The following is a 12,778-nucleotide window of genomic DNA, read 5'->3' on the forward strand; positions in this document are numbered from 1 at the left end:
AACCCCCTGCCTCTGAATTACTAGGAGTTTTAAATCAAAAGGCTCTCAGGCAAAGATATGGGAATGGGAGTAACAATTCTTTACTAGGAGAAAACTAGACAACAATTTAAAAAGGCAAATGCAATCGGTACAAACAAAACCAGTGAAAAAGTCCAGAACCTGAGAATTCGGGGTGCCAGTAGCAGTCCTGCTGGGACGATTGCTCCCCTTGCAGTAGTTGATGAATTGCAGCTGCAGTGGTGATCTTTAGAAGGGTATAGTTTTCCGCTGAAGATCTGGTGGCAGTGGGGCTGATCTTCCTCTGTGCTGGGGTTGCCTCCGAGCTCCGCCACCGTCGCCTCAGCGCGCTCTGGCTGCTTCACCGCGAGTGCCGCCGAAGAGAGCTGCTTCCCTGGGAATCCCGCGAAGAGAGAGCACGAGCTGCCTCTCTCCCCAAAAGCTACCCCTTTATACCCAATAAAAGAGTGCTTGGCTTCCCCCTCTGGGTGGAACATCTCACAATAGCATGGTGTTATGTTACCAGCCCTGCATTGAATCAGTCAATGGCCCACTAACAAACCATTACCTCTTAGGAGCAAAACCGGTTCTTGGAAAAGATAACAAAACCTGCCCAACAGGTTTGCCTTCAACAGATGGCAAATAGAATACAAGCTTATCTTACAACCTAGGACAAACACAGAAATCATAAGAAAAACTATTTACAGGGAAAAGTACATCACCACTGACTGTCTCTTCCCAGACATGTATTCCTTCCTTCCTGGAAAGGATGCCCTTCTCCTTGGGGGAGAGAGAGAGTCCCTTTCCTGCCCCTGGCAATGACATCAGTGTGGGAGTGAATGTAATTACAATGCAATGGCCAGACCCTCCCATCATTTGATCCCACATCATGTCATTGGCAGGGGCAGGAAAAGGGACAGGTGTCTTCCCAGCATGGATCACAGGGAACATGGGTCACGGACTCTTGCCAACATGGGTCCACCAATGGGGGATGAAGCTGGAGCAGGGCACAAAGCTCTTCCTGCAGTCGGGGTATTTGCCGTGCTCTGCTTACCAGTGCCTTGGTTGGTGTTTGGTCAAGTGAGAGTTCCTGGAAAAGCTCTTCCCACACTGGGGACACCTGTACAGCTTCTCTCCAGTGTGGATGTGCCGGTGGGTGATGAGGTGGGAGTTTTGCTTGAAGCCCTGCCCGCATTCAGGGCAGCGGACAGGCCTCTCGGCTGTGTGAATCTGCTCATGCAGAAGGAGATGGGAGCTGGTTTGAAACCTCTTCTGACACTCAGAACACTTGTCGGGCCTCTCCCCTGTGTGGATGCGTTGGTGGGTGACGAGGTGTGAGTTTTGCTTGAAGCCCTTCCCGCAGTCAGGGCAGCGGACGGGCCTCTCCTCGGTGTGAATCCGCTGGTGCAGGATGAGATGGGAGCTAATCCGAACCCCCTTCCGACACCCGGGACACTCGTAAGGCCTCTCCCCAGTGTGTATGCGTCGGTGGACAATCAGGTCGGAGCTGCAGCTGAAGCCCTTGCCACACTCCCCACACTCGTAGGCCCATTCCCCCGTGTGGATCATCTGGTGGCAGAGCAGGTCAGAGTTCTGTCTGAAGCTCTTCCCACACTCCAAGCACTTGTAGGGCTTCTCCCCATCATGAAGCTGCTCAGGGACCACCAGCTCTGAGCTCTGGCTGAAGCTCTGTCCACCTTCCTGGCACATGTTGGGTCTTTCATCCTCAGAGCACCCTAGGCTGGGTTTGTAGCCTCTCCTCCCGTGGGATCTCTGGGGCTTTTCCTCCCTATTGGATTCCTGTTTCATGGAGCTGTTTAAAATGGCCTCTTCCACGAGATTCTGCTGTAGGGCTTTGTCCTCCCTGGTCTCCATCTTCAGCTCCTTGTCTGAGGGAGGATGGACAAGGACAGGATGGGATTTGCCTTCATGCTAGAGGGAAGAGGAAGGAGATCCCCCCAGTACAACCCCTGTAGGACAGCATTGGAAGCGGAGTTGTCCTGCAGCCAGGGGCTATTCTGGACTGGGAGATGTAGCAGGAGTGAGGGGGAAAGGGGTACTGTCTTCCTCCTCACCTGCCTGGGTATTCTGGGGCATTTTCTCGGTTTGAAAAGACAGGTGTCTGCTAGGGAAGGCAGGAGTCTCCCCTTGAAATGGAAAATATTGCCCTCTCCCTCTAAATTATTATTATTTTAAAGTTAAGCGTGTCTTAGGCAAAGATATGAGAATAGTAATAACAGTTCTTTAATAGAAAAGTTTTAAAAATACAAATGCAATTGGACAAACAAACAAACAAAAAAACCAAAAGACACTGACAAAGTCAGAACACAGCCTGACACCCCGTGGGTCAGGATGTTAGTAGCAGTCCTGTTAAATGGTGGCTGCAGTCCTCCTGCAGTGACAGGTGTGGTTATGCTGCAGAAGGGTGGAGTTTTCCTCTGAAGGTCCAGTGGTGTGGTTGTTGGGAATCTTCATGTGTGGAAATTCCTCTGGGAATCTTCCTCTCCAAAGTGGAGAAGAAAAGCTGCTCCTCTGAGAATGCATTGGGAAAAGGCTGGCTGTGGTGTTTGAAGTCTGAGATTATATCCAGGCAGGAATGCTTGGCTCCTGCACCTGGGAGGAGCATCTCACAATTGGATGATGTCATTTTTATCAGTCATGCAGTGACATACAATGGCCCATTAGCAGAAGATATTTCCCGGAGGGAAGATTGGTTATGGAAGAGATAAAGAAAACTGCCCAATTAACAGAAGATAAGCAAATAATTTCTAACAGATGGGAATTCATTACACACCCCCAGCTACATCATGTATTTAGAGGTATTGACCCTTGTTCTGACACTGCAAGATTTGGGAGAAAATACCTCTGACCATTATTTCTCCATTTTCACAGACCTCAGAGAGAACCCAAAAGTCTTCTAAGATGAGGTTTGGAGGCCTCATCACATAAACAACAGGTAGAGGCTCTGGGCTCACTGGTGTGGAGACTGAGGACAGAAAAGGAGTAGCCTGGGAGGGACTGAAGAGTGGTTTCAGAGATGGTGGAGCTTTTCTTCGTAGAGGATATAAGCATGAGAAAGAAATAATGGCACCAAGGGCAACTGGAGAGGCCCAGACTGGATACCAGGAGAAAGAAACTTCCCTCCCAGGGCAGGGCTGTGGTGACACACGTCCCCCAGAAGGAGCTTGGAGCAGCCCAAGGCTTTGTGTGGCCTGGCAGCTCCTGTGCAGAGCCCAGAAGGGCTGGGGCACTGCCCACAGACACCCCAGGCACAGCACAGAGGCACACAGAGATTCAATCAGTCAGGGCTGGGAAGGGGCTGAGAAGTGCCTGGGGCAGAATCACTGCCAGACATTCAAACAGGGCTTCAGGGAGACAAATATGCCAGTTACAAACAGGGAGAGCAGAGGCGGGTGAGGGAAAGAGGTGGAAAAGGATTTGTGCTGCCCCTGCTCAGTGAGGATGCTCAGCTCAGGCCTGGATATAGGTACAGAAGAGAAAACAATGAACACAAAACATCTGAGTCCTAAACAGGCACTAACTGCAACAAGCCCAATTTCACTGAGGTAGGATTTGGATCAAGAGAGCTTGAGGATCTGAGGGATTCCACAGAAGAACTGGCCCAGAGCAATTCCCTGGTACAGGGGCAGGGAAAATGTATAGGCTGGGTGCAGCAGTGAAAAGAGAAAGCCACTGGCCCAGGCAGCTGCTGCCATGTGGGCACAAGCTCTGCCGCCCAGGGGGTCTCGTAGTGCAGGGCTCTGCAGATGGACAGGTAGTGTTTTTAGCATACGATTGTCAGTTTCAAAAATGGAAACACACTGTCTGTACTGAAGTGATTTCAGCATTTATTATAAGGCCTAAAGCATAGGGGCCCATGGGTAGAGCAGGAGCATTCCTGTTGATGATGCTGCAGAGCCAGCGATGGATCTTCTTCCTTTCTTGAGAAGAGATGTTCCTGATGTTCCAGGTCAAGCAGTACAGTCTCACCAACTCAGATGTCCCCTTTTTATACTGTTTTTTGTTCCTTTGGTTTGGTTTCTGTTGGGATTCTTAAGTTGCATGAATGTTAAGGCTCTAATTAGCCCTTACAGTTCTGTCCAGGCTGGCTCGTTTCTGCTTGGGGAGGATGCAGTTTACTTTAGGTATAATACGGCGAGTCGAGTACCATATTTCTTATAATTACCCTTTTAGTTCCATTTACAATATAATAACCAAACATTTTAATAGTATATTATTAACTATTTTGCAACAGTTTCTATCCTATTTTGGACAGTCTGGAGTGAAAGCTCTTCTCCTAAAAAGAACAGAAAGAAAAAGAGCTGTGCAGCACATCCTGCGTTGGAGATGTGCCTGGTGTCCCAGAGGGAATTGTGCGTAGCTTTGGGGACAGTGGTGCAGATGGAGCCCAGGTCGCTGAGGGCCAGGTTGAGCAGGAAGAAGAACATGGGTGTGTGCAGGTGGTGGCCGCAGGCTACGGAGCTGATGGTGAGGTCGTTGCCCAGGAGGGCAGCCAGGGAGATGCCCAGGAAGAGGCAGAAGTGCAGGAGCTGCAGCTGCCGTGTGTCTGCCAGTGCCAGCAGGAGGAAGTGTCTGATGGATCTGCTGATGGACATTTGCGCTGTCTTGACATGGGGATCTGTAAAAAAAGTAATCTTGGAATAGGTGGGTTTGGAGAGGACTTTAAATATTCCAGCACAACTTGGGGGCACATTCCCCCCACTGCCTGTCCAGGACTCTGCCTGGAGCTGTCCCTGCCAGCAGCTGCTTCCCTGTGCCCAGGGCTGGGCCTGCCAGAGCTGCCAGAGCCCAGCCCAGCCCTGGGGGCTCAGCTCTGCCCTGCAGACCCCTCCCAGCTCAGGCACTGCCCAGGGGCAGCTCTGGCTCTGCAGGCTCTGATGGCAACATCGGAGCAACCCTGAGCAGGCTGGAAAAGCAACACAGATGCTGCCTCTAAGGGGCTCTTTGCTGATTTCTGTCACTGCCTGGTTTATTCAGATCTGAGAGAAAACTCTTTTATTTCTCTCCACCTGAACTGAAATGAATTTCTATGTGCAATTTCTCATCCAGGCAACCCAGAGCAGTAGATTCAAAATGCAGAATTTTGCCTTTTATGCAGCCCATGCCTTGCTGTTCTCCCTGTATAATCTACTTGGAAATGTTCTGCAGTCCAATGCCATGCTGGGAGCAGTCCTGAACAATGCAGCATCCCCACCACACAGGGAGAACACTTCCAAGCCTTACCAGCTGTCTCCTTCCAGCCAGATCCTGTCCCCCAGTGCTGTGAGAAGCACCCAGGGCTGGATGAGAGCTGTCCCTGGCAGGCAGCAGAGCCCCTGCCCCAGCACGGTGCCCTGGGCTGCAGGACCCTGCTCTGCAGGACAGCCCTGGGCACCCCGGCTGCTCTGCACAAGAGATAATCAGAGAATGCACTCACAGGGTCTGTGGGCATTGGGATGTTCCAGCTGCAGGAGATCACTCCAGGATCTGCAGCTGCATTGTCCTGCAGCCAGAGGTTCCTGTGCCAAGGGCTGGCAGTGATTCTGCCCCAGGCACTTCTCAGCCCCTTCCCAGCCCTGACTGATTGAAGCTCTCTGTGCCTCTGTGCTGTGCCCGGGGTGGCTGTGGGCAGTGCCCCAGCCCTGCTGGGCTGGCACAGGAGCTGCTCCTGTCTAGAGTTGTCTCTCTGCAGCACTGCCCTTGCCAGGACCTGCCTCTGTGCCAGGAGCCCAGCCCAGCTCAGCAGCACAGACACAGCACAAGGACTTTAATGACCCTCTGGGGATTTGTGCTCAGGTCATGAACATCAGGCCCTGAGAGGGAGCTGCAGAAACCTCTCCAGAACTCCAAGTCAGAGTCCATCCCCAAAGTTTCCCTGAATTTAATGGGCCCCACTGAGGGACAAAACGGAGAAAGTGTCCCCAGGCAGGGCAGAGCAGAGAACTGGAGGCAGTGATGACAGGTGGGGACAAAGAGAAGACAAGTCTTGGTGCCCTGGGGCACAGCAGGGTCTGTGCCACCAAGGGCTGTGAGGAGACACCTTGTGCTGAGGCACTGGGGCCTCCTGGCACAGCCCCAGCCAGGCTGGGCACTGTCACCCCCTGGTCCTGCCCTCAGCATCCCCCACAGCCCACATCCCAGTGGCCTCAAGGATCTGCTGGAAGGAGTCCCTGGGGAGCCTTGGTCAGGAATGGTCCTCGGGGCTCCTTCATGCTCCCAGGGACTGCAGGTTCTTCAAAGGACTTTGGCTTTTGCTTTTGCCTTGGAGACTCTGAGAGGTTTGTGCAATCCTGGCCTCCAATTATCTGCTGTAATTAGTCCCTGGAGAGGTTTTTGTCAGTAAACAACAGAGAGTGGGCTCATTAACACTTCTAGGAACTCAATTATTTTAAGGTACTTGATGTTTCCCTTCTGATCCAGACTCTGTGAGAGGTTTGTGCAATCATGGCCCCAGTTATCTTTATGACCCCCATTAGCTTTAATGAGTCCTTTGAGAGCTTTGTACTGACACTCAGTAGGGCTCATTAATGCTTTGAGATACTCAAGGTCTTTAAAGTACTTTGGAATTTCCTTTCAACACTGAGTCTCTGAGAGGTTTTTGTGCCATCCTTGCCTCCCATTCACTCCTACAAGGAGTCCATGAGCAGCCTGTGTTGGGGATGGTGCTCAGTGGTACCCATTAATGCCTTGAGACACTCTGGGTTTTCCTGTGACTTTGACTCCTGGAAAGGTTTGTGCCATCTCCTCTCAGGCCCTGGGGTTCCAAGGCTCAGCTCCAAATGCACCACGGGGCTCATTAGGATCAAGCCAGTCCTGAAAAACCGTGGCTCTGCCTTGATTTCTCTCGCCTCTAGTGTCATTCATTTAGAAGTTTTCCTACAATATTTATGGAGAGATATTGCAAAGGGCTTCTAGGAAATATGTATTCCTGTTTTAAAGGGTGTCTTTTATTGCTGTTCTTATTACACAAGAGGAGATTACAGCATTCAGTGACTGATATTGATGCTGGGACTCTCTTGAGGAGGTCTGGCCTGTTCAGAAGAGCTGTGCCTGGAGGTCTGACCCAGCATGGATGTGAAAAATGCATATTATATGGCTCTATGCAGATATTCACTATATGTGTCATGCTATATTGATTAGTTGTGCCATATTAACATTTTAAGAGTATGGTAAATGTAGTTTTACAGTTAAAATTAAGCTTTAGTAGTTAAAATAAATATTATGTCAATGGGGTTTTATTTAAGGAATGAGATACTTGCTTTGAAGTAACTGTCACCAAATACCTAAATTTTCCATAGAAGACGAATTTATGGTTTTCTTATCAGAAAAAGCTAATTTCTTCAGGCCTTGCTCAGATTGAAAGACGCTGTGGTTATTAAAGGAAGCAATTGACACATAACAGGGAGAGGTTCTTGTTTTAAATAGAATGTATGCATAACCATGAAATATATATGAATATGCAACAGTGTATTGTTTCAAGGGTGATTCCTTTGTACACAAGGCATGCTTGTTGTGGTTTAAGTGCCAGAGAGCATCCAGAGTCCGTATTTCTTTGGTTTTTATTGTCTTTGTATTGTGCTAACTCAAAATGTTATTACTTTAATTGTAGTATTATTTTAATAACCATTTTATTATTATTAAACTATCAAAAACTCTAAAAACAAGCGATTGGCATTTCTCACAATGGACAACCTTGCTCCACATTCCCCATCCCCATCCTGTCTCTCTTCACTCACCTGGGACCTGCTTTGCTTGGAGAACTGGTTGCACTCAGGCAAAGTTGGCTTTTCCTTCTTTACTTTTTGTAGCAAACGAAAATCCTGAGTTTCCCCATTGAAAACAGACAGCCTCCTCAAGTGTGTGCCAAGCCCAAGGTGCCTCCAAGAGCATTGCAGACCTGCCCTGGGCCAGCAGTGAGGGTGGATCATCAGCCCAACCTGCACTGGGCCATTGCAAGGGACTCTTGCCATGGTCACTGCACTGACCCCACTGCTGGCTTTGGGTGCCATGGCAAGCCACATCTGTTCAAGTTTCCTTGGAAACCAGCCCAGGACCCTTTTCTGCAGCCAGGTTCCATGGCCACTTGCCTGCAGAGCTGCTGCTGCCCTTGGCTGCTGTGGCAGCCCTCAGGACAAAGCGGTGCCAGGGCTGTTCCAGGCACAATTGCAGTGCCACTCCTTGGTGCCACCAGGTGCCACAGCAACACCCACAGGGACCCATTCCTTAGTTTGGTGCCACGGCAACCAATGCCTGGAGGCGTTGTGATGGTTGTTTGCCATGGAAACCTGCCCTGGGCCGTTCCACAAGGCTGCTGTCACAGCCCGGAGCCAGAGGGGATCCCTTGCTGGGCCCTTGTGCCATGGCCACCTGCCCTGTGCCACGCTGGCCGGTCAGGCACCGCGGAACCAGCAGCAAACGGCAGTGCCAGGGCCAAAGGCCAGGTCAGGCAAACAGAAAGGGGCAGTGCTGGGCACTGTGTCCATGGCAGCCCTCAGCGGGTGTGACACCTGGGCCACCTGTCTTGGCAGGTGCCATGGAAACCCCTTGTTGGGACTGATGGCACGGACACTGGCACTGAGACACTGCTGGGCCGGGTGCTGAGCACAGGGCTGAGCACACTGAGATGGTTTTGCTCTTGCTGAGCTCCCACTGAGCCAAGGCCTGTCCTGCCCCTCTGGGCTACACTGGGGAGGGGCTGGGGCTGCGGGGAGGCTGGGAGGGGACACAGCCAGCACAGGTGAGCCCAGCTGACCCTGGGATACCCCAGCCCATAGGACATCCTGCTCAGTGTATAAAGTGGGGGGAGCAAGGAGCAAGGGGAACTTTTGGAGTGAGGGTTTTTGTCTTCCCAGGTAACTCTTAGGCAGGATGGGGTCCTGTTTCACCTGAGGGCAGGGTCAACACCAAAGACACAGGCACCAACTTAGCTTAAGGAACAGTGAAATACAAATCTGCAAAATATTACATAATACAAAATTTTAGATAATACAAATCTTCAAAATAGTACAAAAGTATAAGAAAAGTGAAGGAAAATATCATTAGAAAATAATTCCAAAAGAGAAGATGTTGAAATGATTATCACACAACTCTCTATTTCTTGTTGAAGGCTCTGGAGATTCTTTCTCTGCTTTCAGACAGGCTTGCATTCCCTAACAAGTCCTGCTACCAAATCCTGGTTTCCAAGGCTGGAACAGTGTCTCAGGTTCAGCTGTGTGTGTATTCAATTGCCATCTGTTAAAGGTGGGGGCAGTTATCATTAGGAAGTTAATTAGGAAGCTGACTTTATCTCTTCCATAACCAATCATCCCTCGGGAAATATCTTCTGCTAATGGGCCATTGAGTGATAAAAATGCATGACTGATAAAAGTGCATGACTGATAAAAATGACATCATCCCATTGTGCGATGCTCCACCCAGAAGGAGGAGCCAGCATTCCTACCTGGATATAATCTGAGCCTTGAAACACCACAGCCTGCCTTTTCCTACTGGATTCCCAGAAAAGCAGCTTTCAGCTCCACTGGATTCCCAGAGAAAGACCAGGCCCATCTCCACCACCACTGGACCTTCAGAAGAAAACTTCACCCTTCTTCAGGATAACTGCTTCAACAGAGACACAGCTGTCACTGCAGGAGGACCTCAGCCACCATTTAATGGGACTGCTGCCAACACCCTGACCCACAGGGTGTCGGACTCGGTCAGTAGGGGTTTTGTTGTTTGTTCTATTGCATTTGTATTTTAAAAATTTTCTTAGTAAAGGATTGTTTCCTCAGGCACAGAGGTGAATACCATCCTGTCTTTGTCCTTCCTTGCCAGACAAGGAGCTGAAGATGGAGACCAGGGAGGACAAATCCCCATGCCAGAACCTCATGGAAGAGGCTGTTTTGAGCGGCTCCATGGAACAGGAATCCAGCAAGGAGCAAAAGCCCCAGGGATCCCGCATGTGGAGGGCCTCCAAACGCAGCCCAGGGTGCTCTGAGGATGAAAGACCCAGCCTGTGCCAGGAAGGTGGACAGAGCTTCAGCAAGAGGTCAGAGCTGGTGGTCCATGAGCAGCTTCAGGATAGGGAGAAGCCCTACAAGTGCCTGGAGTGTGGGAAGAGCTTCAGACAGAGCTCTGACCTGCTTCGTCACCAGGTGATCCACACCAGGGAATGGGCCTACGAGTGTGGGGAGTGTGGGAAGGGCTTCAGGTGCAGCTCTGAGCTCATCGCCCACCAACGCATCCACACCGGGGAGAGGCCTTACGAGTGTCCTGAGTGTCCAAAAAGGTTTCACACCAGCTCCCATCTCCTTCTGCATGAGCGGATTCACACAGCCGAGAGGCCCTTCCGCTGCCCTGACTGCGGGCAGGGCTTCAAGCATAACTCCCACCTTGTCAGGCACCAGCGCATCCACACCGGGGAGAGGCCGTACAGGTGTCCCCAGTGTGGGAAGAGCTTCACCCAGAGGTCTAACTTGACCAGACACCAACGGAGGCACCAGTAAGCAAAGCCCTGCAAATGCCCCAACTGCAGGAAGAGCTTTGTGCTGCTCCAGATTTATCCCCCATTGGAGGACCCACATTGCGAAGAGACCTGGTGACCCATGTTCCCTGTGATCCATGCTGGGAAGACACCTGTCCCTTTTCCTGCCCCTGCCAATGACATGATGTGGGATCAAATGATGGGAGGGTCTGGCCATTGCATTGTAATTACATTCACTCCCACACTGATGTCATTGCCAGGGGCAGGAAAGGGACTCTCTCTCTCCCCCAAGGAGAAGGGCATCCTTTCCAGGAAGGAAGAAATACATGTCTGGGAAGAGACAGTCAGTGGTGATGTACTTTTCCCTGTAAATAGTTTTTCTTATGATCTCTGTGTTCAGTGTTGTTTCTGTTCCTGTTCAATATTGTTTCTGTTTCTGTTTGTTCCTTATGTGGTTCCTGTTCCCAGTAAATTGTTCTTAGCCCAGGCTCTTTGCCTTTTCTGTCTTCCATGGGATGCAGGAGGGCAGCGAGCTGCACTGCAGTATTACTGGGAGCAGGAAATTGAGGAGTCCCATTCCTAAACCCTGGCCCATGGAAACCAGGATTGTGAGCTGCTCCCAGCCTTGGTGGCCATGGCAACAGCCTTGGGAGTGAGTCCCTGCCTGGGGAATGCGGAAACCTCTTCACTCTGGTGCCCAGGGACAGGACTGGAGGGAACAGCTGCAGCTGAGTCGGGGCAGCCTTAGCTTGGATCTCAGGAAAAGGATTTTCCCAGAGGCTTCTGGGGCACTGCCCAGGCTCCCCAGGGAAGGGTCACAGCTCCAGGGCTCTCTGAGCTCCAGCAGCAATTGGACACCAGTGCCAGGCCCAGGCTGACATTGTTGAGGTGTCCTGTGCAGGGCCAGCAGCTGGATTCGAAGATCCTGATGGATCCCGCCCAGCTCAGCCAAAGATTCTGTGGTTCTGGGATCCCATGACCCTGGGGATGGAAGTGCCAATGTTTGCCATGGCAACAGGCTCTGGCTCCAGGCCTGAGCTGGTGTCCATGGCAGCCACCCCTGGCATGGGGTCTCCATGGAGCTGCCCAGGGACTGACCGTAGCAACAGGGGCTGGGGATGGTTGCCATGGAAACTGACCACAGCAACAGGGGCTGGGGATGGTTGTCATGGAAACTGACCATAGCAACAGGGGCTGGAGATGGTTGTCATGGAAACTGACCATAGCCACAGGGGCTGGGGATGGTTGCCATGGAAACTGACCATAGCAACAGGGGCTGGGGATGGTTGTCATGGAAACTGACCATAGCCACAGGGGCTGGGGATGGTTGTCATGGAAACTGACCATAGCAACAGGGGCTGGGGATGATTGCCTTCTTAGGATTAGATTTGTTACATACACTCAGAGGGGTTCCATGAGGACTTTCCGAGACTCTCCAGGCTGTTCAAGAGCTGGAATATCACAGACACACAGACAGGGGCTCCATGGAGACCTCCCTGGGCTTTCTGGGGATGGAAAGGGCTGTGTGGTCAGAGGCAGTCACAAACATTCCATGGTGACATCCCAGGAGACCTTGGGCTGCAAAGGCACCGGTCAGTCACAGGCACTCACAGGGTCCCCACGGTGACATCCCAGGAGTCCCCAGGCTGCCAAACAGCCAGGATGTTCCAGACACTCAAAGGTGTTCCTGTCATGGGCAGAGTGGGAGCTTCAGGCAAAATCTTTATTTCTTTATTGGAGAAACTCCTGCTGAGCCATGCGGTGGAGAAATGATACCCAGCAGCCGCCCTGAAACCCCCAAATCCTCCAGAACCCCTAGACTTCTAAAATTTCTTTGAAGAGAGGAGCCTCTGAATGGCTGGATCCAATCCCAGCCCCAGACTTTCTCAGAGGTGTAAAAGACTGGACAGGTGGAATTGAACTTCAATGCATTTTGTCCCACAGGATTAGCAATGGAATACCAGATATATATTTCTAGAAATATAATGGAACAGTTCATACTGAGTGCTATCACACAGCACTTACAGGATGGCCAGGGTACCAGACCCAGGCAGCATGGGTTTTACAAAGGGCAGATCATGTCTGAGCAACCTGGTCTCCTTCTATGACCAGGTGATCCATCTGGTGGATGCAGGAAGGCCTGTGGATGTTGGTTATTTAGACTTCAGCAAGGCCTTTGATACTGTCTCCCACAGCACAGTCCTGGAGAAGCTGGCAGCCCACGGCTTGGACAGGAGCACTCTTTGCTGGGTTAGGAACAGGCTGGATGGCTGGGCCCAGAGAGTGGTGGTGAATGGTGCCACATCCAGCTGGGGACAG

The 12,778-nt window shown here is 51.2% G+C and overlaps 1 protein-coding gene across 1 annotated transcript; it reads right to left on the minus strand.

Moving 5' to 3' along the window:
* Positions 1-1,047: 1,047 nt before the first annotated feature.
* On the minus strand, positions 1,048-2,094 carry LOC144247993 (uncharacterized). Its single transcript, XM_077789797.1, has 2 exons — positions 2,073-2,094; positions 1,048-1,886 (listed from the first exon to the last, which is right to left on the minus strand). Exons 1-2 carry the CDS (start codon positions 2,092-2,094, stop codon positions 1,048-1,050), a joined length of 861 nt encoding a protein of 286 aa, XP_077645923.1.
* Between the last annotated feature and the right edge of the window lie 10,684 nt (positions 2,095-12,778).

Source organism: Lonchura striata, chromosome 37 (genome assembly GCF_046129695.1).
Source record: "Lonchura striata isolate bLonStr1 chromosome 37, bLonStr1.mat, whole genome shotgun sequence".
NCBI lineage: Eukaryota > Metazoa > Chordata > Aves > Passeriformes > Estrildidae > Lonchura > Lonchura striata.